The following is a 23,417-nucleotide window of genomic DNA, read 5'->3' on the forward strand; positions in this document are numbered from 1 at the left end:
GGGGGGAGGATGATCTGCAACAAGAGAGTTTTGCCACAAAAACATGTAATTTGAACCCTCTTACAGTCTTACTTTAGCAAACTGTATCCTGCAACACAGAAAAATTTGCTGCAGAATCAGATGATCCATGAACCCAGAATTGATGCTGACAACCTAATAAATGAAATGAGATGTTCAAAGTCCACAAGATGCTTCAAGCCCCTGCATGTTGGGTGTGGCCTCAACATGTTCTATTTTAGGGAAGCGGAGTGCTGTTCATTAATATTTCCAAGGAAAGCACACCCTGACAGCGCAGCACAGTCAAAGACCAAGGTCACCTTATTCTAGCGACGTGAAAGCCACTTGACTAGGCTGAAAATGTGTTCCCAAAACCTATTTCAGAATTTCTTCCCTAATGGCTGCTGCAAATTTTGGTTGAAGAGCTTTAATGGCGCATTAGGGAAGGCTGGTGACGCAGCAAGTGGAGAATCAGGGCTGTGAGGAATGTCCTCTGATGAAGGTGCACCGCTGACAGCAAAATCCGCCTCATGGAGACTTCGAAACTCTATTTGCCATTCCCTTCAGTATTTACCATCCAACTGCTGCCTTCATTGCAAGAGGGTGGGTTTTGTTCCTGTGTATGGATTTGAGGACCCCACTTATGCATGAAGGACTGGTCTACATCCTTTCCTGGATAGCCCAAGAATAATAATATTTAGTAATTAGCCAAGGTACTAGAATGTCACCCACCAAAAGATTCACATCTCTGCAAGTTTAAGATATAACCCTATGGTAAAGCAAGTTTTTCTTATTTTATAGTCTTTATTTTTTGCATAGAAGAACTGGGGTATAGGCCAGAGGTGCAGGATAGGGGAAGGGTGAGAAGATTCATCTGAGACAGAGTGGGGAGCAGAACAGAGGGATCTACTGAAATGCACTGCTGAGGGGACCAGAGGGTTAACAGGAGAGGTCTGCTGTGCCAAGTGAGTCAGCTCCCTGGCCGGGGATCGAACTCAGGCTGCAGAGATATAACCCCAAGCCACCAGGGAGGCCCTATTTTATCTTCTTTAAATTCACTTTCTCTGTGCAACTCCAAAAATGGTAACTAGCCCTGCCACCTTATGGCTATTTAAATTCGCTCACATGACCATAGGAAACAAATCTTACATGCTCAGATATCAGATGCTACTGACTTTAAGAGTCTGAGCTTCTGCGTGAGAGACACTGGGGTTCAGAGGCCAGTTCCCAGTTTTACTAGCTTACAACCTCGTGTTAACTTATTTTAACCTTTTTAAGCCCCAGTTTTGATCTAGAAATTGGAGATGTTCATATAACTGTTCTGCTTCACTGTGAGAATTGTCTGAGAGAGTCAATGACGAGGGGTTATTACACTAATTAACTCCAGCTAGGACTCGCAAATGTGCACGTCTTTACCCTAAACTCTGTTTGTTTTATTATGAGCAACTTTCTGTTTTCTTTTTCCTGCCCTAGGGATATGAAGCCTGACAATATTCTGCTTGATGAACATGGTAAGTGAATGATTGTTTGCTGTCAACTCATTGGCACGCATGTAGCACAAGCCTGTCACCCCCAGGGCCCGGCAGTACACTGGGGGCCAGCTCCCTGTTAGGGAAGGGACATGATGGCGGCACTTGATTGTTTACAGCAATGGCATCATATACCTGTGTGTTTTAATGAACATGCAATTTACATAATGAGAGTCACTTTTTCAGATTTCTTCCACTTTTACTGACTGCATGAAAACCTTCACAGTTTATTTGGTGCCCATTGCCCTGATATGTTTATAGCACTTAATTGTCTCCCTTCTTTCATGAAGACAGCCCTGGCCTCCAGCCCCAAGCCTCTGGCAGGTAATACTATCTGTGTAGATATCAGAATATTATTTTATTCTCACTGTGTCTGCTATACTTTCCTTCTTAGGTGTGCAAATTGGTTTTACACTTGCAGAAAAAATAGAAAGTTGCTCAAAGATTTTTCAGTTCAAAAACTGATTGTTTAAGACAGCTTAAAGAAGACTTTAAACCCCTTTAAAGGGACCTCTCTGGTGGCAAGGGGTTAAGTCTCAACACTATGAAGCTATCAGTAGCCACTGCAGCACAAGTTCGATCCCTGGCCAGGGTGCTGACCCTCATGGCATGGCAGACCTCTCCTGTCTCACCCGCTGCTCCCCTCAGCAGTGGATTTCAGTACATCTGCCTGTTCTGCTCCCCATTCTGTCTCTGGTGAATCCTTTCACCAACCCCCCCCCAACACACACACACCTTTGGCCTATACCCCAACTTTTGTATGCATAAATAAATAAATAAATCTTTTAAAAATATAAAGTTAGTAACAGTACATGTGGTACCCAGATAGGAAAGTGCTATAGGGCTTTTGCAATCATGAAGATGATAAAAGAATATGTAAGGTCTAAGTATTATTAATTGAGGTTATTTTGTAAAACAAGACTTTGTCATGGTGGTTAAATTACAGAATCTCTTCCTAATTTTTATTTTAATGTCCATTTGGATTTATTGCTACATCAGAGCTACACTGCAGACATGTATGACACATAACCCACAAGTTTTAAATGTTACAGTGGCTATTAAGATCCCTTTATGCTTTCAAGAAGTTGCTGGATGAGGGATTCCCAAGCCTGCAAAGCTTCTTATTCATTTGATTTTTACAAAAGGGCTTTGCAAGTGGGACTAAAGTGCAAACACCATCTATTACTCATTATTTATTTACCTAGCTGCATTTTAAACCTGATTTTCCAGATCCCACCTGTGCTCAGAGGGCTAAGAATCACTTTTGTGTATGACCTCCAATTCCAACCGGAGGATCATCATTTATTTATACTCTGTCTAAAACGATTTTCCCCACTTTCCTCCCTTCCCTTAGTTCTCTGTTGCCTTTACTGCTTCTGACATCTGGGAACAGATTCTCTGAATCTCAGAAATGTGAGCAATGGGGAGATTAAGCATGAAGGTGACTTTCATCAAAACACCAGGTATCCTGGCCTTAAACAGGAAGCACATGGGTGCAGATACTCCCCACAAGAGTGTCCCAGTTCTGGAGTGATCCTCCCTTCTCTCTAGGGGCTACCTTTGTGCAACTTAGGGAAAGGGGCTCTCTCTGCTACCATGGCCCTGCAAAGGTGCTGGCAGGTCAAGCCTGGGCCAGGCTGTGGTTCTGTCCCTGCTCAGTCAATTGCTGACGCACAGTACGTGTCTCTCTACCCTTTGTTGAGGCTCTGAGTGGAGACATACAGGTTCTGTTGATCAAAGCCTTTCCAAGATTTATGCCATTTAAGAAGGGTGTTTTTAATCTCAGGTCTCAACTATGGTTTCATCTGATTTCATTGAACTATTTTCTCCTGATATTCTTAGCAGCTTTGTAGTTGAAGAATAGGAGAAAGATCAAGAAATAAATTAATCTTCAAGTTTAACCTTTCCACTCCTAAAGATTGTCCATGTAAAAAGTTAGTCTTACAATGTAATTAAGAGTATGGATTCTGTTTTGAATAAAGCATAACACCACAGGTTATCATGAACAAATATACAAATTTTAAAAATTGTATTTTTATATCTCATGTATATTCTTGTGCAGCTATCCCAATGGTAAAATTGGGAGGTGGGAGAGAATAGGGAATCCCATAAAAATTTATATGGATTTATTTAAAATGTCATTTAAAATTAAAAAAAAAAGTTTGGATTCTGGAGCCAGATTTACCTGTGTTTAAAACCCAGGTGAGCCCTCACCAGCTCTGAGTTTCCAGCAGATTATCTAGACTTTCTCTTCATCTTCGCTTCTTCTGGGGTCAAAGACTACCTACTTCTCAGGTTCATTGTAAAAATGAACGCACAACATTTGAAAGAGCTTGAATGCAAAAGTTTGCCACAAGGAATTCACCCAGTAAAAGTTAACTGTTGGTGTAGTTGTGCTTGGCTTTCTTCCCTGTCCAACGTTCCCATCCCCATTCTGAACCCTGCTTGATAGTGGCTACAGTGTGTTTCCAGAAGATAGTATAGGTGAACAGGGCCAGAGCACATGGACTAACAAGATCAATCGATAATCGTTCTCTAAACACAGTCCAAGGAAAATAAAATTTGACGTTATTTCCTTTGTATTTATGCCAAGTCAGGAAAACAAAGCCTCACAGGCACTGCTCAGGTACCATCATTAACCAGTTTTAAATACACAAATCCCTGGAAACCCTTCACCGCTGAATTCATTGTCTAGCGCACCTCTCGCGAGAATCAGCTAAAACCAGGTGAATGCTCACCTTTTGGAGTGTCTCTGTGGGAATGTTTCCTATTTCGACCACTCATTTGTCTGATTTTTTTCTTTATGATATTTTACCACCTGTGAGCCAACATGTCCATCCCTGACATAGGAACTTCAGCAGCTGGGGAGCATGATAAGTCTGAGACAACCGAGGCAGGCTCCCCAAGTGGCAGACATCTTCATGCAGCACAGTTCAGTAATAGAGCACAAGCTTTGTTCTACGCTTATTGACTCTTTTTGATTCATACTGGTTCACGTCCTTTTGAAAATATTGCTGGCCCTCCCTGGTGGCACAATGGGTAAGGACGCAGCACTGCAAGCTAGCCACAGCCGCTTTAATGCGAGTTCGATCCCCGGCCCTGGAGGTGACCCACATGGTGCAGCAGACCTCCTCTGCCTCACCTGCTGCTCCCCCCTCAGCAGTGTACTTCAGTCAATCTGCGTATTCTGCTCCCTACTCTTGTCTCTGGTGAATCCTTCCACCCCCCCCCCCACCATCCCCCCATTTCTGGCTTGTACTCAAGTTTTGTATGCATAAATAAATAAACCCTTTAAAAAAAAAGATTGCTATTTAAAGGAGCTAAATCCTTTTATCAAAAGGAGAATCCATACTATGAATGACTATTCCCTGTACAGAATCAGACTTAAAAAGATGTTTCCAATGGAGAGCCCACCTGTTACCAGTTTCTCCAAATGTCTTGCTTGCCAGTTCAGAGCCCAAGATGGTCCTGGATCTTGATGGGCTCGTCACACACTGCCTGACATACTTTTCACATCCTTCCAATCTAAAGGCTGTAATCCAACTCTGTCAGTCCCATAGCATCTAAAATTCATGTGGTTCCCTTAAATTATTTAGGAAATAAATGCAGCACACAGAGAAACAAGCCTGTCTGCCTGGGATATCAAACACATGACAATTATGGCACCATCTGTAACTTAGGGTTCTTAATATCTCCCTGTCACATGGCACAGAGAAAGGCAGAAACCCAGCAGGGGCGTCAACAGCCAGTCAGCTGGCTCAAGTCTGCCCTCACAGAGTCCCCAAACACTGACATGGCAGTGGCTGCATCTTTTTGAGTCTATAGAAATATAGAATAATGTGCCCCATCCCCAGATAATCACATGAAGATCCAGGCTGTATCTCAAAAATAGGCATTTTTACCAGAATCCCAGAGAAACATGATAGACCAATACTGGACATTTTCAGTAGGGCACAGTGTCCACTGATTGATTTCGGGGCCCCAGAGGGCTGTGCCGCGAGAGCCCCAGGCTGAACCCAGGCAAGGGTCAGAGAAGCAGAAGCCATGAGGGCAGTGGTGGCTGCATGCGATGACCCAGTGCTGTGAATGTGGATTTTGGTGTGATGTAGACTTTGAAGAGACCCTGTCTCTTGAGGTACAAAGGAGAAAAAAGGGAAAAATGCCTAGGGTCTAAATGGGGAAATTTTGAAACACTTCATCCTGGGACAGTGGCCCTAACTTGGGACATCTTGATCTGCTTCATCTTCTCACAGAGAACACCAGTCAAGGTTTAAAGACAAGTTTGATTGTCAGGATTCCATGAGAAGTAGGGCACATGGCCATCTGGGGGCAGAGTCCAGGAATGCCACCAGTGCCCTCAGAGGCACAGGACAGGCCTCCACACCAGAGGACTCTTGGTTAAGATGTCTATGCTGCCGGGGGGAGGCCTCGGGGCCCAGGAGTGGGGCAAGGCCAGTGGAACCTCATCCACAAGGCAATTCCTGTGTCCCTCAATCCACAAGAGGAGAAATCTCCCCCCTCTGAGTCAACCCCCAATTTCATTTTATGGCACAGGAGGGAGATTGGCAAAAATCCCCAAGGTGAACACCAGGAGTAGGGTGGCTCAGGCTGGGGCGGGCATCCCTGGCCCTGGAGCGCTTTCGTTTCCTCAGCCCACGTTCCTGCAGATGCTGGTCCTCCCAACCTCGGCCCTCTCTGTGTCCTGACAGGGGAATAAAGTCTGAGGAAGCCCAAGTACTTGTTTCAGTTCAGACATCTCCTTAGTCTGTGGCACATGAAATTGTGGGACAATTCACAACCCGCCGAGGGTTTGTGGTCCAGACCCTACACCCCCAAGTGCTGCCACCTCCAGCCTGGTAAACCTAGCTACCCACAACACTTGTAAAACAGGGACTCCTTCCCGGGGTGACAGTGCGTACCCATTTTGAAAACTGCAACGAATCATATAAACAAGACAAAAATTGAACATTTACCCACATTCCAAAGTTATATAAGGAGTACTGACCGAGGTCGGGATCTTCTGCTTAGCCAGGTTTTCTTCTACAGGTGTGGTCTCATATCTTCTTGGTTATCAGAATCACCTGGTAGGAAGAGCGAAGGGCTTGTTTAAACACTGGAACTTCACCCTCAGGTTCTGATATAACAGACTGGAGGAGGGACCAAGAAAATGTATTTCTTTTCTTTTTTTTCCAAGATCCATTTATGTATGTGTACAAGAGCTGGGATATAGCCAGAGGTGTAGGAGGGTGAGAGGATTTACCAGAGACAGAGTGGGGAGCAGAACAAGTGGATGGACTCAAATACACTACTGAGGGGAGCAGTGGGCAGGATAAGAGAAGTCTGTTGGGCCATGTGGGTCAGCTCCCTTGCTGGGGATTGAACTCTTGCCGCAGTGGCTGTGAATAGTTCATAGTGCTGCAGCTTAATCCCTTGTGCCAGAGAGGGCCCAAGAAACTGTATTTCTAACAAGTCCCCAGGGAATTCTGAGGGTGCTGGCCCGGGGAGCACGGTTTGACACCCCACCATCGTCTGGCTTCTCCTACACTAGCTCAGCTCCTATACCACCTGAAGAGGAGGCACCTGCCTGCTGCCCATTTGAAACAGCTGTGGGTCATCTAGTGTTTCTCCCACAAGTCTGTCTGAACCTGCTGCTCCAAGTGTGAAGACAGGGAAGTCCAGTGTATATTTTGCAGGTCACATTGGCATTTCTGATTATGACAATCTGAGCAACTTTTGAACACATGCTTCCTGCCAATGCTGCACTAAGTCTCCCATGGTGATTATTTCACTTGCTCTTCTCAACAACCTCGTGAGAACAGCTGTACTAAGTCTCCCATGGTTATTATTTCACTTGCTCTTCTCGACAACCTCGTGAGAACACTGCTATCATCACCCCAACAATGCAGGGAGACTAACTCCCATTTTTTAGGTAACACAACTAGTTAGTGGTAGAACCCAGTCAAGCAGTCTGATGCCAGAAAACACCTTAACCACCAATCTCCAGGTTCACCTCATTTGCACCAAACCTTTCAATACTGATCTGATGTTTTGAACATGACTCCAGAACAAAACAAAAAAAAAAAAAAGAAAAATTTGAGACAATTTGTTCTGTTGACACAGCAGATTCTCTCCCGCCATGGAGAAAGCCACTCTCTTCTCCCTCTAAGTGTTACAAACCTCTATTTATGTGTTTAACATTTGTCTTGCATTCTGAGGACAAATGGCCTTCTGCAAAGAAATTTCAAAACTCAGAATCTTGCAAAGATAACATCAGAACTAACCACCAGATGGTGACGAAAACAAGCTAGTGTCAACCACGTCCCGGAGTCTTGCACATTAGGGAAAAGGGTGTGTGGACTCTCACCCCTCCTTCATGCCCTTGTAAAAAAAGCTAAATATCCCCACCCTTTGCTAGCCAACAGGATGAACTCTTTCCAGCTGTAGTTGACTAGCCTCATCATTTGTTGATAAAAAAAAAAAATTAAAAAGAAAGAAAGAAAATACTTTTGTTCTCCTCCTAATTCTGTTCTTATTAGCAAAGGAGCAATTCCATTATCACTGTGACAGAATGCAGTATTTAAAGCATCTGCAAGTATATGCCATTCAGCAAAATTACCTTCATTTTAACTAGATGGGAGCTACTTTATTAGAATGCCATCAGATAAAGCTAAAACACCATTTGCACAATGTAAAAGTGCAGAAATAAAGGCAATGATACTCCTCTTCAGCAGCAGGCTGGGTGCTCTCAGGAGTGACAGTGAAGCGGGGCAGGGAACATGTGACCGTGGGACACGGGAGGACCAGATAACATCCCCTCCAGTCACAGCCAGATCCCATCAGAACCACAGAAGCATGCAAATGGAAACGCCAACACTCAAGCACCTCTGAACGCACATGATGCCACAGCTAGCGTGACCTCAGGCTATCTGCTTGAGCTGCTGGTGCTGTCTCTTCCCGCCTGTGAGCTGTGAGGACCCTACTGCACTTCGTGGGATGTGCCCTTTGCCAAAGGCAGTGTTAGAGCTGTACGGTTGCTGGGTATTGGAGCTGAAAGACAGTCTAGAACATTTGTTCGCCATACCATTTTTAAAATTTATACTGGTTCACCAGAGGAAACACGTCCAGACTGTGATGTGTTAGGAGTGGCGTTCAGGGCAGAAGCCTGGTCACCTGGCTCCCACTTAGTGCATTTTCTTTTTAAGATACATTTATTTATGCATACAGAGCTGGGGTACAGGCCAGGGGTGCAGGGGTGGTGAGAAGTGTCACCAGAGACGGAGCGGGGAGCAGAACAGGCAGAATGACAAAGTACAGTGGTAAGGGGAGCAGCAGGCAGGTCAGGAGAGGTCTGCCTCGCCATGTGGTCACCTCTGGGGCAGGCGGGGATCAACCCGGCACTGAAGTGGCTGCAGCCGGCTTGCAGTGCTGTGCTTTAACCTGCTGTGCCACCAGGGAGGGCCCCCTACTTAGTGCATTTTATACAGCTTCTTTAGAAATAAAACTTCCGGGCCCTCCCTGGTGGTGCAACAGGTTAGGTAGGATGCACCACTGCAGTGAGCTTCAGTTGCTTTGCTGACCCACATGGGGCAGCAGACCCTCCTGACCCGCCCACTGCTCCCCACAGCAGTGTACTTCACTGATCTGCCTGTTCTGCTCCCCGCTCTGTCTCTGGTGAATCCTCTCACCACCCTGCACCTCTGGCCTGTACCCCAGCTCTGTATGCATAATAAATAAATCTTAAAAAAATGAAAACTTCCTCAAAAATTGAAACTTTAGGCCCTCCCTGGTGGCGCAGCGGGTTGAAGCACTGCACTGAGAAGCTAAAGCCACTTCCTCATGAGTTCGATACCCGCTCTGCCCCGGAGGAGACCACATGGCGTGGCAGATCTCTCCTGACCCGCCCGCTGCTCCCCTCAGCAGTGTACTTCGTCGATCTGCCTGTTCTGCTCCCCACTCTGTCTCTGGTGAAGCCTCTCAGCGCCCCTGAGCCTCTGGCCTGTACCCCAGTTCTGAATGTATAAATAAATAAATCTTAAAAAAAAAATTGAAACTTTATACTATTTGGCTATGTCATGTCTGGGTATTAACCTCTCCTTGAAGTGATAACTTCACCCTTATGTTTGTTTCAGTGTTATTTACTTCCTGAGGTGAATCTGTGGGCAGGCAGAAGTGTAAAATAAAATCAAGATAAAGGCAGCCATTGTTAACCTCCCACGGGTCTCTCACCCACATCTCTCTGTCTCTTTCAAGTGTCTCCTTCCACGTCTCCTAAGCCCCTGGTACAAATCCAAAAAGCCAAGACCCAAGTGCAGCTTCTTCACGTGTGTCTGCTCCATGTGCCTCTCCAGCTCTTCTCCTAGTCTTCTTCTCTTTTGTTTCCCTCCACATCCTTCTCCCAATCCTTTCTAGCTTCTCCTGTCTGCCCAGCAACACCCTTCCTTGGCTGGGGCAGGGAACCTGGAAGCTCCCCTTCCCCTGGGGGTTACCCTGTTACAGAACTACAGACATACAACTATCACTCATCCTCACCCTCCTCTTCATCACGCATGCTCTGGCCGCTGGTATGAGAACACACTCGGAGACAATATCCGAGTTTTGTTTGCCTGCACGTACAAAAATGCACAGACTGTTTCCAGAAGCATGGCCTGCCTGTAGCTCTGTTGGGACTGAACGTTCTCTGTGGTCTCTCTCTCTCCAGGGCACGTGCACATCACAGACTTCAACATCGCGGCCATGATGCCCCGGGAGACACGGATCACCACCATGGCGGGCACCAAGCCTTACATGGGTATGGGCTTCCCAGGGTCTGTCTGCAGTGACCAAGGGCCAGCCTTTTGCTTCCTTTCCCTGTAGACACTCTTAGGGGTCTGATCAGTTGCAGCTAAGAAATGCCAAGTCCAGGCCCTCCCTGATTGCACAGTGAGTTAAAGAGAAGCACTATGAAGCTAGCTGCAGCTGCTTCAGCATGAGTTCAATCCCTGGCCAGGGAGCTGACCCATGTGGCGCAGCAGACCTCTCCTGTCTCACCCACTGTTCCCCTCAGCAGTACATATAAAGAAAGAAATAGAAAGAAAGAAAGAAATGCCAAGTTCTCCCTGACTGATTCTGTGGGTCTGAGGTAAACATCAGAATTTTCCATTTACTGAGCACCCAATCTGACCTCATTCAGGGGAGCCATTGATTCTACTTGGAAAACACCAACCAATGAGTTATTTAGGACAGCTTCTACCCCTCCCTAAAGAAGAACATGAATTCATGCAAAACTCTCTCCTAGTTGTCTCTATACTGGAATTGTTTGTTGACATTCTTATTAGCAAAACTCCAGGCATGGAGTTTTAGCAGTAGACAGCAGTGAGACAGCTGTACATAGCATGGCTACTATACTACTAGGACAGCCACATCCATAATACCACATTGCATGCTGTGAAGATCTCAGTGTCTTCAAGGTGCACTTTCTGTTTTTGTTTAATCACAACAATCCCATGAAGTTGCCTTATGTAAAGATGAGGGCCTGGATTTTCTCACAGTCAGATTTTTCCCAGAGAGTGAATAAAGCACAGGGTTAGTTTCCAAAACTGGCACTCCATCTCGCCTTGATCTGTGTTAGCATTCAAAAATCAGGTGACATTCTAAGTGGGGAGGCTGAAGACAGCCTTCTTAGTGTAGAAGCCCCTCCAGTATGGCCAGCCCCACCTCCCACTGACCCCCAGAAAGACGATGGGAGAACAGCTGCCTTACGGGCAAACTGAATCCTATCTCAGAAGAGTCTGATAAGTGTGGGGAGCTGTGAGGAGAAGCACCTGGTGCCCCATTCCCAGCTGAGTGTCCACTCCTGCCTGGCCCACTGCCCTCCATGAGCAGAGCTGGAGACAGCCATGCCAGTTTGATGAGTGTGGAGTCCAGTCTTACTGAGGACCCTTGCAGGAGACAGAGCTATGCAGCAGTGTGAGTGTGCAGATGTATGTGTTGAGTGTGGCATGTTCACGTATGAGTGTGAGTGTGTGTGTGTGTATGTGCTGAGAGGGCAGATTTCCCAAAGGATGGGTTGGCGTCACAAGAGGCCGCCAGTGCCTACCCCAGGGACACAGCAAGACAAGGAGGGAGACAGCTGTAAGCATGGTTTACTGGCGACACCACCAGTCCCAATAGAGCCTAAGTATATCAGAATCTGGGGGTGATGCCCAGGTGTCAGGTGGCTTAGAAGTTCCCTGAGTAATTCTGCTGTGCAGCCAGAGCTCTCTGCTCTGCGGCAGACAGACCTTGAGCCAGGCAGCCAATGGAAGCAAGAAAAGGGAGAAGGCCCCAGGGCGGGGCAGGTGTGGGTGCAAGGAGCTCTCTGTTCCTCCCCAGTGTCCTAAAACAAAAGCGAAGTTCTAGGAAAGGGGTTAGGGGTACCAGGTGCCAGAGCAGTCTTCATCTCCATACTGGGGTGGCTGAATCCATCCTGGGGTAGGGAAACTTTACATCAGACATGAGAATAGTTTTGAAATCCATAGGACCAAATTTTAAAGTATCTAAAGCAAATGCTTCAATGAGCAGAAAGATGAAGATCAGCAACGGACGGAATTGTGATTAAAGGAGCCCCTGCCCAGGAAAAAGTGAGGCTAGCATTGCATTGTTCTTTGCAGAGGACAGAAAACAAAATTGAACTTCCTCCCACCTACCCCCAGGGAGAGGCTTAGCAGGCAACATCACTGGCTACACTGGTGGTTGAGTCTGTGGGGCCACCCAGACATACAGCCAGCCACAGACAGAGGCTTGAACTTGAAATCAAGGGCAAGAACAATGCCACTTTCTTTTAATATTTCACTTTCTTTCTTTTGTTGCTAAAGAGAAGAAGCAAAAGAGAATCCCTGCCTGCAGGTTTACCTCACTTTCCAAGAGAGAAATCTCAGGGAGGGGTGGGGGGATAAGGATCCTGCTTTTCTATGGTATTTGAACAACTGCAAATTTCCTGGCTTCCAATTACCAGTGGCGGGGAGGGGGTTAAACCTCCTTTATCACTTCTAAAATAAGACACACCTATAATTCTGCTTTTTGTCTGCCTAAATGCCACAGTACTCACGTGAGGGTACAGCCGAGCCTGCTGGCTGAGGGGTTTGCTCCCAGCGCCTGGGTTCTCACAAGAAGGGCTATTTTCTTGCAGCCAAATCAGCAAATGTGCATCTGGGTTTTCTAGTCCTGGTTTCCATGGTGAGCGGAGTAAAGGGAAGCCACCTTTCTTCTCTCTCCCCAGTGACTTTAAATGCAGTATCTGTAAAATTTCATTCTCCTCAAAATTGGTATTTCTAGTCTTTTCACAACACGGGGCTAGGAGATTAGAATCTAGACAGTGTTCTGACCCCTCCATCAGCAGCCTAATAATTAACAGTGACTCGCATTTATTGAAAGCCTGCTACAGGCTGGCATGTTCAGTGTCTTATGTTCATTTTTATTTTTATGTTCATGTTTATTTTTCTCTCAACAATCCGATGGGGTGGACTATGATTATCACTGTTTTACAAAAGGAGAATAAGAAGCCAGGTATTTTGCCCGAGATCACATGGCTAATAATTGGAAAAGTCTAGATTTAAAATAATTTGTCTGAAATTAGAAAGTCAAGCTTCTTCTGGTAATTAAAAAATGTATTTGTGGTTCTTAAGTGGTTGTAAGTCAATTCAGGTAGGCCAAGCTATGAGATGTGTTTCTTGTTTTATGAAAATTTAAATATCTGACTTTCATCACCCATTTCTTCTCTATCCAGAAGTTGCCTTTTGGTTTGGCTTTGCTTTGGTTTTTCTAAGAAGACCTGTTAAAAATCATGTTTCCAGTAATTTGGTAAATGTAGTTAATACTCTTTAAAATAATAGAGATTTGCATCTCCTCTATTAAACTATATTATCAAGCTATAATAATTAAAACTTTAAAAGTCAAAGATTAGATATTAGTTTATATATTGAGCTTACAGCAGCTTGTTGTTCCTGTGGGGTATAACTAGCAATTAAATTGAAAGAAAAATCATTCTAAAAAAGAAAAAGAAAATGGGCTCGTGGGGGAGGGGTGGGTAAACTGGTCTAGTCCCTATGGAAACATTATGGAGGTTTCTAGAAATATCAAAATGAGATCTACCATATGATTCAGAAATTCCATTCCTATGTGTTTTTCCATAGAATATAACATAATTTTAAGAGATAGATGCACTCCCATGTTTATTACGGCATTGTTTATAATAACCAAGCTGTGGAAACGACCTGTGTCCACCGACGGCTGAGTAGTAAAGATGTGGTTTATATAAACAATGGAATAGCATTCAGCTAGTAAAAGATAAAATCTCATCATTTCTGACAATATGGATGAAACTGGATTATACCAAGCAAAATAAACCAGAGAGAGAAAGGCAAATAACAGATGATTTCACTCAAATAAAAACAAAAGCAAAGAAACAGACAAAATAAAGAAGCAAACTCTGAAATCTGACTGCAGAGTTGAGGCTACCAGAAGGGAAGAGCAGGATGTGGGGAACAAAAGGCGGAGGGGACCCGTTGGGCTTTAGCGAAGGATTATGGGTTTTGTGGAAAGTGTGGTGTGGACACCTGCATCTGATTATCTTAAATGATACCTCACTGTGATATTAAATAGCATTTCTTTGACTTCTGTAAATTGCTGGTCATGATTTTTGTCCATTTTCTTCTAAGGAGTTAGTACATGTTTCCTATGTCCATCTTGTTCAGGTGTTTCTTATTGGTCATAGAAATAATTCTTGCTTTTATATAATAGAAATAGTATTGATTTTTAGTGGATTATATGTGTTATAAATATGATTTCCTATTTATCAGTTTGCTACTGATCCTCAGGCATTTTTTAACATCACCAAGAAACATTTTTTAACATCACCAAGCCATTAGTCTCTTTACTCCTCTTAGCAAGAGTCTTACTTCCAGATTTTCTTTTGGTTACTATTTTTTAGGAGCCTAGGCTATTTTCTCAGTTTATGAGAAGAAACTATAAGTATGATGGTAAAGTAGTTCTCATGTTTTGGGGATAAACATTTTTTATTGAGTTGAAAAGCAAATTTAACAGTCATTTTTAGAAAAAAAAAAGATGAAAAAAATGCCTCAAAGCAAAATATTCCCAACCTTTACCAAGAAAAAACAACTCTCTGAATATTACTTTTATGTCACCGATTTTGTTTAAAGGGTCTTTTTTCATAACATTTTTTATAGAAGTAACCTTGCTTTACACTATGTGATTCAGAGGTAGTAAGTTTACACTTCTTCAACTGTATGTTACTCTACCACATCCACCACCAAAGTTCCCATAATCCTCCACCATAGTCTGCTGGGTCCCCTTGCCTCTGTCTCCACCTGCCCACCACACAGCAACCTCAAGACTGAAGTCATATTTCTAGGTTTTGTTTTGGCATTGTTTTGTTTGTTCCTTTGTTAGGTTTTTTTTTTATGTTCCACATATTTATTTGTCTTTCTTCTGACTTATTTTGCTTAGCATCATCTGTTCCAGTTCCACCCATTTTTTTTCAAATGGCAGGACTTTATCTCTTTTTATAGTGGAGTAATATTCCATTATGTATCTACACCACATGCAGTACTCTTTATGATAGCCAAGTTATGGGAACAAGGTGAGTACCCAATGAGTGGATAAAGAAGATGGGTATATATTTATCCATATTTTAGATGTGGCTGCTTTATTATTGTCGTAATTTCATTTTATACCTAATCCAGCTCTATAGTATCTTGAATAAATATAGGTAGTAAGGATCTGGCTTTATTTTTTTAGGTTATTAAGTAATTACTTTGAGACTACATTTTAAATAAGGCCCATTCATTGATGATTTGAAATATCTTCATTGTAAGCTAAATATCTATATAAACTAATATCTATTCTGTGACTTTTAAAGTCTTCATTATTAGAGCGTGATAATGTCATTTAATAGAGGAGATGAAAATCTCTATTATTTTAAAGAAAACCTTTTTTCACACATCTTAGTAGATGAAATATAGACTATTTTCATAATTTTCTGAATAATTTCTTTTGTGTTAAATTTATAAATTAGATTTTGAGTCCTTTATGTTCTGACAAAAATCTGAAAGCCAAACAATGAATATCCTAATAGCTAATGAGCATAGTAAAAGGTGATTCAGCTTATTAGTAATCAGGGAAATGGCTAAATTACAATGTAAAGTCATTACACTCTCACTAGATTGGTGAATCATAAGGTCAGCTAATACCAATATAGAAGAGAAAGTTGAACAGAGGAATTTGGCTACATTGCCAATAGTGGTACAACCACTTTGGTAGAAATTTTCATATTACATGGTATATCTGAAAACACATATCCCAACCCCAGCCGTTTCCCTCCTGAGATATGTGAACTTTCAGGGGTCTTTCATGTACCAGAATGCTCACAAGCCCCTCACTCACAATAGTTCTACCTTGAAAACAATCCAGCTCAACAATAGTAGGTAAATTGTCATATATTCCTATAGCACTGAACATGAGCAAACTATGTGTTAGAACTTTGCTATGCCTTATTATACACATAATGTTGAGACAGGTAAACAAGACACCCAAGAAAACAAGTGGTAGATTTAACATATATGATATGTGTTTATAAGTATATGTGCACACATACACAAACATGCACTCACACTGATTATATGCACACATTTGTACAGCATGTTTTACTAAAATAGACAAAAACTAAAGTATTGCTTGGTAAAACCACAATGAGACATAATCTCACATTTGTGAGGGTGGCATATATTAAAATAAGTGCTGGAGAGGATGCAGGAGAAAAGTTACCTTTTACACTGTTGGTAGGCATGAAATCTGGTGTGACCATTATAGAAAACAATCTGAATTTACCTTTAAAAACTAAAAATGGAGATACTACGCAATCTTGCAATCCCATTCTTGGGCATATATTGGAAGAATGTGAAACTCTCAGCACAAAATTCCACATGTTCCACAGTGTCATAGCAGCATTATTTATAACAGCAGTATCCTAAATATCTATTGACAGATCAAAATATATGGTATATCCAAGCCATGGAGTATTATATAACCCTGAAAATAGATGAAAATAGAACCATTTTCAACAAAATGGAGGAAATTTGAGAGAATGATGTGCAGCAAATTAAGGCAGAATTATAAAAACAAGTACTAGACATGGACACAGCAGGCAATTGTATAACAATATGAAGACTCTGCGGTTAAAAAGTGGAGATGAAATGGGCAAAGGGAACACAAGGGGTGGTAATGAGGGAAAAAATAAATAATGTACAAAAAAAATTAAAAAGTATTGCTTATAAAGGTGTATACAGATTAATTTTAGAAAGGCAAGAAAATTCTAACGTAAAAAATCAGGGTGGTGTTTATTGCCTCTGAGGAACAGGACATCTGAAGGGAGGTCAAACCCTCAGTGTTCTCCTGAAATTTTCAGCCTTTTGAGGATTCAAAGAATTGCCCATCAGAATTATCCATCCAGCATGCTTTTGTGTGTTGCCTTGGTGTGTTTCCTTAATGTTCTACCAAAAGTCTTAGCACAATGTGGATTTCTGTTGAATAAATTAACTTCATTTCCAAAAATAAAGTAGAAGAGGAATACAACTGAATGCTTTCATAAGCTCTAAGGATGGTACAAAGCAACAGAATCCTCAGATTTAGAGTCATGTTTATTCCTTTAGTATTTTTCTCAGCACCACAGTCTTTTTATCCCTGCAGTCTCTGCAGCTTCTCTAAGTGAGATGTCTATCACCTGTCACCTGGGGCCACATGAGATGATGTGCTGTGAGACACGGACAAGGGAAAGCAAAATAAGTCTGCTTCACACTGTCTGGGGGGGATGCTGGATCAGGCCATTATCTCTAGAGTTGGATGGGGAGTTGAGACTTACAAAAAGGTGCAGTGATCCATAAAAACCCAATTCACTAGGGAGAGAGGCTTTCTTACTGCTGCTCCTGCAGGTCAATCCTGAGACATCCATATGTCACCTGTCAGATTGAATGTCATCCAGAGTTTTACTTAGAACTTGAGTGCACCAGGCAAGGCAGGCCTGTGTTCCTGCCTGGACCTGGGTCAGCACCAGAGCCAGTGTCTGGGAGACTTGACTCATCTATGCACAGCTGTCGACTAGGTAGAATTCCAGTTGTTGTGGATGTTTGCCTCTCTAGAAGAATGCCAAATATTTTAGTACATTCTAGGTATCAGGCACTATGCTGAGATTTTGGATACATTCTCTCATTTAATTTTGTACCTCTATAAAGATTGCTTTCTTATTATTCTGATTGTGCTGAGAAAAATTCTTAAGCTCGTACAGCAGTCTTGTTCATGATCACACTAAATAATGAAGATGGGATTTGAACCCACAGATAATGATGGAAACCACTGAATCCTCAATCAATTTATCAGGCTATTATTCAAAAGACAAGAATCATCAACTTTTGGACAAAAGGACCCTTTGTACCTTATTGGTGGGAATGTAAATTGGTCCAGGCATTATGGAAAGCAATATGAAGATCCCTCAAAAAATTAAAAATAGAAATTTCATAAAATTCAGCTTTCCCATTTCTGGGTATTTACAAAAATAATATGAAAACACTAATTTGAAGAGAAATAGAATTATGCCCATGTTCATTGAAGCATTATTTACAATAGCCGAGAGCTGGAAATAATTACCGTAATCATGGACAAATGAGTGACTAAGAAGATGTGTCTCTCTCTCTCTTTCTCACACTCACTCACACACACACACACACACACACACACACACACAGGAAGACTACTTAGCCATTAAAAAAGATGCATTTGCACACTGGACTATGGTGATGGCACATGGGTGATTTGGTGATGGGAAGCCCAAGCAACTAAATGGAAAAATGTACAAAATGATGTAAAAATAAACTATTATATTATTTTTTTTTAAAAAAGATGTCTTTGCAACAGTATGGATGGACCTAGAGGGTATTCCACTCAGTGAAATAAGCCAGACAGAGAAAGATAAACACTATGTAATTTTGTTCCTATTCATGTACGGTCCACAGAGAGGCAAAATAAATGAATGCAATGAAAAAAATCCACTTTAAAACTGTAAGATCAAATTAGCGGTTCAAGAAGAAAATGGGGATTTGGGGAGAGTAAACTGGGTAATGTGGTCAGTGGTATGGAGGAGGATAGAACTGGACTTTCAGTGGTGAATTTTATGAAGTCTATACACATTAATGTATAAGGATACACTTCTGAAACTTACAGAATGTTAATAATACAACATTGCTTCAGTAAAAAACTTTAATGGATTTGCTATTTTTTCATTCAACATATTTCTAGTGATGATTCTAAATGTCAGGTTCAAGACTAGACTAGTAATGTAATGGTGAGAAAGCAGATATCCCACCTGCCCTTACTTCCATTCCTACTCTACCCCTCAGGTGTCAGGTATTTTCTTGGAAGAGTATGTAGAAGGTTCTTGGTGTGTGAGTGTGTGTAGCCAGCATCAAACCGGGGGTCCTCGCTGTGGTTAAATAACCTGTGGCTTTGCCTTCCCTTGGAGAACATCCAGGGGGCTAAGTTGCAAAGTGTTGGTGCACAGAGCTGAAGTAAGACCTTCTACTCCCTATCACAGTTGCTCTCCCTCTACAGCAGGTTTAAATGCTGCTCTCCCTAGTTCCAGACCACTCAGGTGGTGAGCACATTAAGTATACATTGCTGCAAATTCTGTGTATTATTTGTCACTATAAAAGTTATGTAAGTCCTGTGCTCAGTCTTGTACTCAAATTTCTGAATTAAGACATGAAATAACTTCTCAGAATTTCTTGATTTCAGGGCCAACCACACATTTGAAGCCTAACAGGATCCAGTTTTTAAAAGTGCATGATATAAATAAGAGAACTTGTCCATGGACTTGTGAATGCCAGTGTGTGTTAGTTAAGAATGAGTCTACTAAGAAAGATTAAAATTTAGAAATTTTTGCCTGCTATGAGCAAGCTAGCACTGGGTGATAAATATCCACATAAGTGTTTATACCCTTTAACCTGGTAATTTGCTTTTGGAGGAACACGGGAAAAATAGATTTGCTGATGTCTCAGGGAGTAGAAAATGACCTCACTTTTTTTTTTTTTTTTTTTTTTTTTTTTTTTTTTTTTTGGTCTCCAGCACCTGAAATGTTCAACTCGAGGAGAGAAGCAGGCTATTCCTTTGCAGTGGACTGGTGGTCACTGGGAGTAACCGCATATGAGCTGCTAAGAGGCCGGGTATAGTAGATGTGCATGTCTCTTTGGGTACTCTCCAACACATTCCATTTTTCAAAAACATGCAGTTTGTTTAAAAGGTAAAAGCAGCTATGCCGTGTGATGCTGGTAACTTCCCTTGGGATTTCACCACACATTAATTTACTTTCCTACATATGCAACCAAGCATGTGAGTTAGCATTAAATTATATAGATACAATTAAATGAAAAATACACATATAAACTCCCAGCAATGAGAAATCAATCCCCTCCCCCCGGCTAAATATACGTGTTAGTGTAAAGAAAGTAATTTTGCAGTCGTGGTGTAGGACTCTAATTCACATACACTTCCCCAAGGTACGTGTGAAATTTTAATATAACACAATTCATGCCCTGTCTTGTTGGATTCCTGTCTTGTTGTTTGCCTTCTAGGTTCAGTGGCAAGTAGAGTAGTTTCCTTTTAAAAGAAACATTTCTTGAATGAAGAAAATGCTTAGGAAGCATTTTGCTAAGAAAATATTTTTCTCCCACTCCCTCTGTGGTAGTTTCCTGTTAACTGGTGTGTCCATATTGCTATATTCATTTTTTCCTAAATCAATGAACCAAACATTCTCCCAGTTTCTCCTTTCCCCTCTCTCTCTCTTTCTCACACACAGACAGACACATACTCTACAGATGCTCTAGTTTATCATTATTTGCACATTAGCACCAGGTTAACATCCTGGACTTTGCTGCAATTTAAACAGTTCTGAACCCTGACCCTCCCCAAATTCACTTTGGCCTTTTTGGATTCCCTCCTCTTCTGAGAGCATCCTGTAGTCTATTTTTTTAATTTAATTTAATTTAATTTAATTTTTTTACTTCTTGTTCCTTTACTTATAAAGGTTTTCCCCAAGATAATCCCTGGGCTTCTTTAAAAAATCATTCTTCAAGAATCAGCATAGTCAAGATGACCATTGTACTGAAATATTATACAATTTCAATGCAATCCCTATCAAATCTTACTGGCATTCTTTAAAGAAATAGAACAAGCATTACTGAAATTCATATAAAGCCATAGAAGATACTGGAGAGCCAAAGCAATCCTGACCAAAAAAGAGAGAGGAAAAAAAAAATGGTAGCGTTACATTTCCAGATATCAAACTATACTATAAATCTATAATAATTAAAACAGCATAGTACTGGAACAAAAGTGGACACACAGACCAATGGAATAGAATTGAGATCCCAGAAATAAGCCCACACCTACATACACAGTTAATATACAACAAAGGAGCCAAGAATAAACATTAGAGCAAGGAAATTCTCTTAATAAATTGTGTTGGGAAAACTACATGCATGCAATAGAACAATATCTCACATCCCATTCAAAAATCAAATCAAAATGAATAAAAGACTTGGATGTAACCACAGAATACATAGGAGAAAACATGGACAAAGCACTTCACAAAGTAAACTACAGTGATATATTTGCAGGTATGTCTCCAACAGCAAGGGAAATAAAACAGAACATTAACAACTGGAACTACATTAAAGCAAAATAAAACACAACTAAGACAAGAATATATCCAACTGAATGGGGAAAAAAATATTTGCACACTATGCATTTGACTAGGGGCTGATATCAAAGTATACAAAGAACTCAAACAATTCAACAAAAGACAACACATAATCCAATTGAAAAATCAGCAGACTATCTAAATAAGCACTTTTTTTTTTTTAAAGATTTATTTATTTGTGCATACAGAACTGGGGCACAGGCCAGAGGCTCAGGGGCGGTGAGAGGCTTCACCAGAGACAGAGTGGGGAACAGAACAGGCAGATCAACGAAGTACACTGCTGAGGGGAGCAGCGGGCGGGTCAGGAGAGGTCTGCCACGCCATGTGGCCTCCTCCAGGGCAGGCGGGAATCGAACTCATGCAGAAGCGGCTTTAGATTCTCAGTGCTGTGCTTTAACCCGCTGCGCCACCAGGGAGGGCCTAAATAAGCACTTTTTAAAAGAAGACATACAGATGGCCAACAGGCAATTGAAAATAACGTTCACTGTCACTTAGTCACTTATCAGGGAAATGCAAGTCAAAACCACAATGAGATACCACCTCACTACTGTGAGAATATCCCATATCAAAAAGATCAGAAACAAGAATTAGGGCCTATGAGATATGGAGGGGAAAAAAATGAACCCTTTTACACTGTTGGTGGAACTATAAACTGATCCAGCCCCTATGGAAAGCAGTGTGGAGTTTCTCAAAAGATTCAAAATGGATCTACCTATGACCCAGCAATTCCACTCCTCAGTATCTATTAAAGAACATAAATGCACAATTCAAATGTAAACTAGTGCTTCCACATTCATTGTTTTATTATTTTATAATAACCAAGCTCTGGGGGCCATAACCAAAATGGCCCCCAGACATTCTTGATGAATACCTCAAGAAGAGGTGGAATACTACTCAGCAATCAAAAAGATATGTGCTTGCTATTTGCAGTTAACATGGATGGAACTGGAGGTGATTATGTTAAGTGAAATAAGTCAGAGGAGAAAGAAAAATATCAGATGGTGCCACTTATATGTAGAATAGAAAGAAATCAGACAAGGTGGCAGATAAAATCAAACTCAAAAACTAGTCCTTGAAAGTTGACTAGAGAACGGAGACATTTAGAGGGGGAGGGGAAGTCAGGGAAAGGAAGGAGCAAGCACAAAGTGGGAGGGATCACAATGGACTGTGCTAGTGGGCCATGGATGCCTGGTGGTGGGAATGCTATGGCAACATCACCAGAAGGGGATGATCTTGCATGTCTAAAACGGAAACAATGTTAAGCCAGCATTACTTCAATTGGAAAAAAAAAATGTTCTACTAAGTTTAGGATCACTGCAGTTAAAAATATCTAATTCTTCCCAACTTGTAGGGAATTTACCTTCTTAGGTAAGTTTAAAATTACTGAAAACCATATAAAAATACAAAGTTGAAGTTAAAAACCAACCTCTCCAAATACAAAAACCCATCCCTAAACCTCTCTTCCACGCCAAAGAAAACTCCCAAGTTAAAAAAAATTAGATTTTCCTTTCAATATCCAATCCCACCTTCTTCCAAACCTTTCAAACCTTTTTTTTTTTTAAGATTTATTTATTTATGTATACAGAACTGGGGTACAAACCAGAGGTGTGGTGGGTGAGAGGGTTCACCAGAGACAGAGTGGGGAGCAGAACAGGCCGACTGACAAAGTACACTTCTGAGGGGAGCAGCAGACTAGTCAAGAGAGGTCGCCATGCCATGTGGGTCACCTCCCTGGCCGAGGATCAAACTCATGCTGCAGTGGCTTCAGAGAGCTTCATAATCCAGTGCTTTACCCCATTGTGCTACCAGGGAAAGCCCTCAAACCTTTTTTACATTTATAAACACATCTTTCATACATGTGTATGTATTATCATTATTGTATTTAGCAAGAAATACATCATGCTTTATCTTTTTGGCAAGACTTTTTTCACTTAGTCTACTATTTCACTTTTAGGATTAAATCCACTTGGTAAATATATTGCCCTTGTAATTTTTTCTGGGGATACCAAATTTTATATTTTTATCTCTTCTGCATTACGAAATTGCAAATTTATTAAAGCTGAAGCCCATTATCTGCTAGAGTTTGATATTATCCACAGTACTCAACTTCA

General features: G+C 41.8%; 1 protein-coding gene across 1 annotated transcript in view; it reads left to right on the plus strand.

The window, feature by feature from the left end:
• Positions 1 to 23,417, plus strand: part of STK32A (serine/threonine kinase 32A) — a 114,956-nt gene that overhangs the window by 75,130 nt on the left and 16,409 nt on the right. The window contains exons 6-8 of the mRNA XM_004686555.2: positions 1,471 to 1,508; positions 10,225 to 10,314; positions 19,674 to 19,771. Of these exons, the coding sequence (XP_004686612.1) occupies positions 1,471 to 1,508; positions 10,225 to 10,314; positions 19,674 to 19,771 (226 nt within the window). The remainder of the gene's footprint in view (positions 1 to 1,470; positions 1,509 to 10,224; positions 10,315 to 19,673; positions 19,772 to 23,417) is intronic.

The sequence above is a fragment of the Condylura cristata genome, unplaced genomic scaffold, assembly GCF_000260355.1.
Source record: "Condylura cristata isolate star-nosed mole 26May11 unplaced genomic scaffold, ConCri1.0 scaffold00021, whole genome shotgun sequence".
Taxonomy (NCBI): Eukaryota; Metazoa; Chordata; class Mammalia; order Eulipotyphla; family Talpidae; genus Condylura; species Condylura cristata.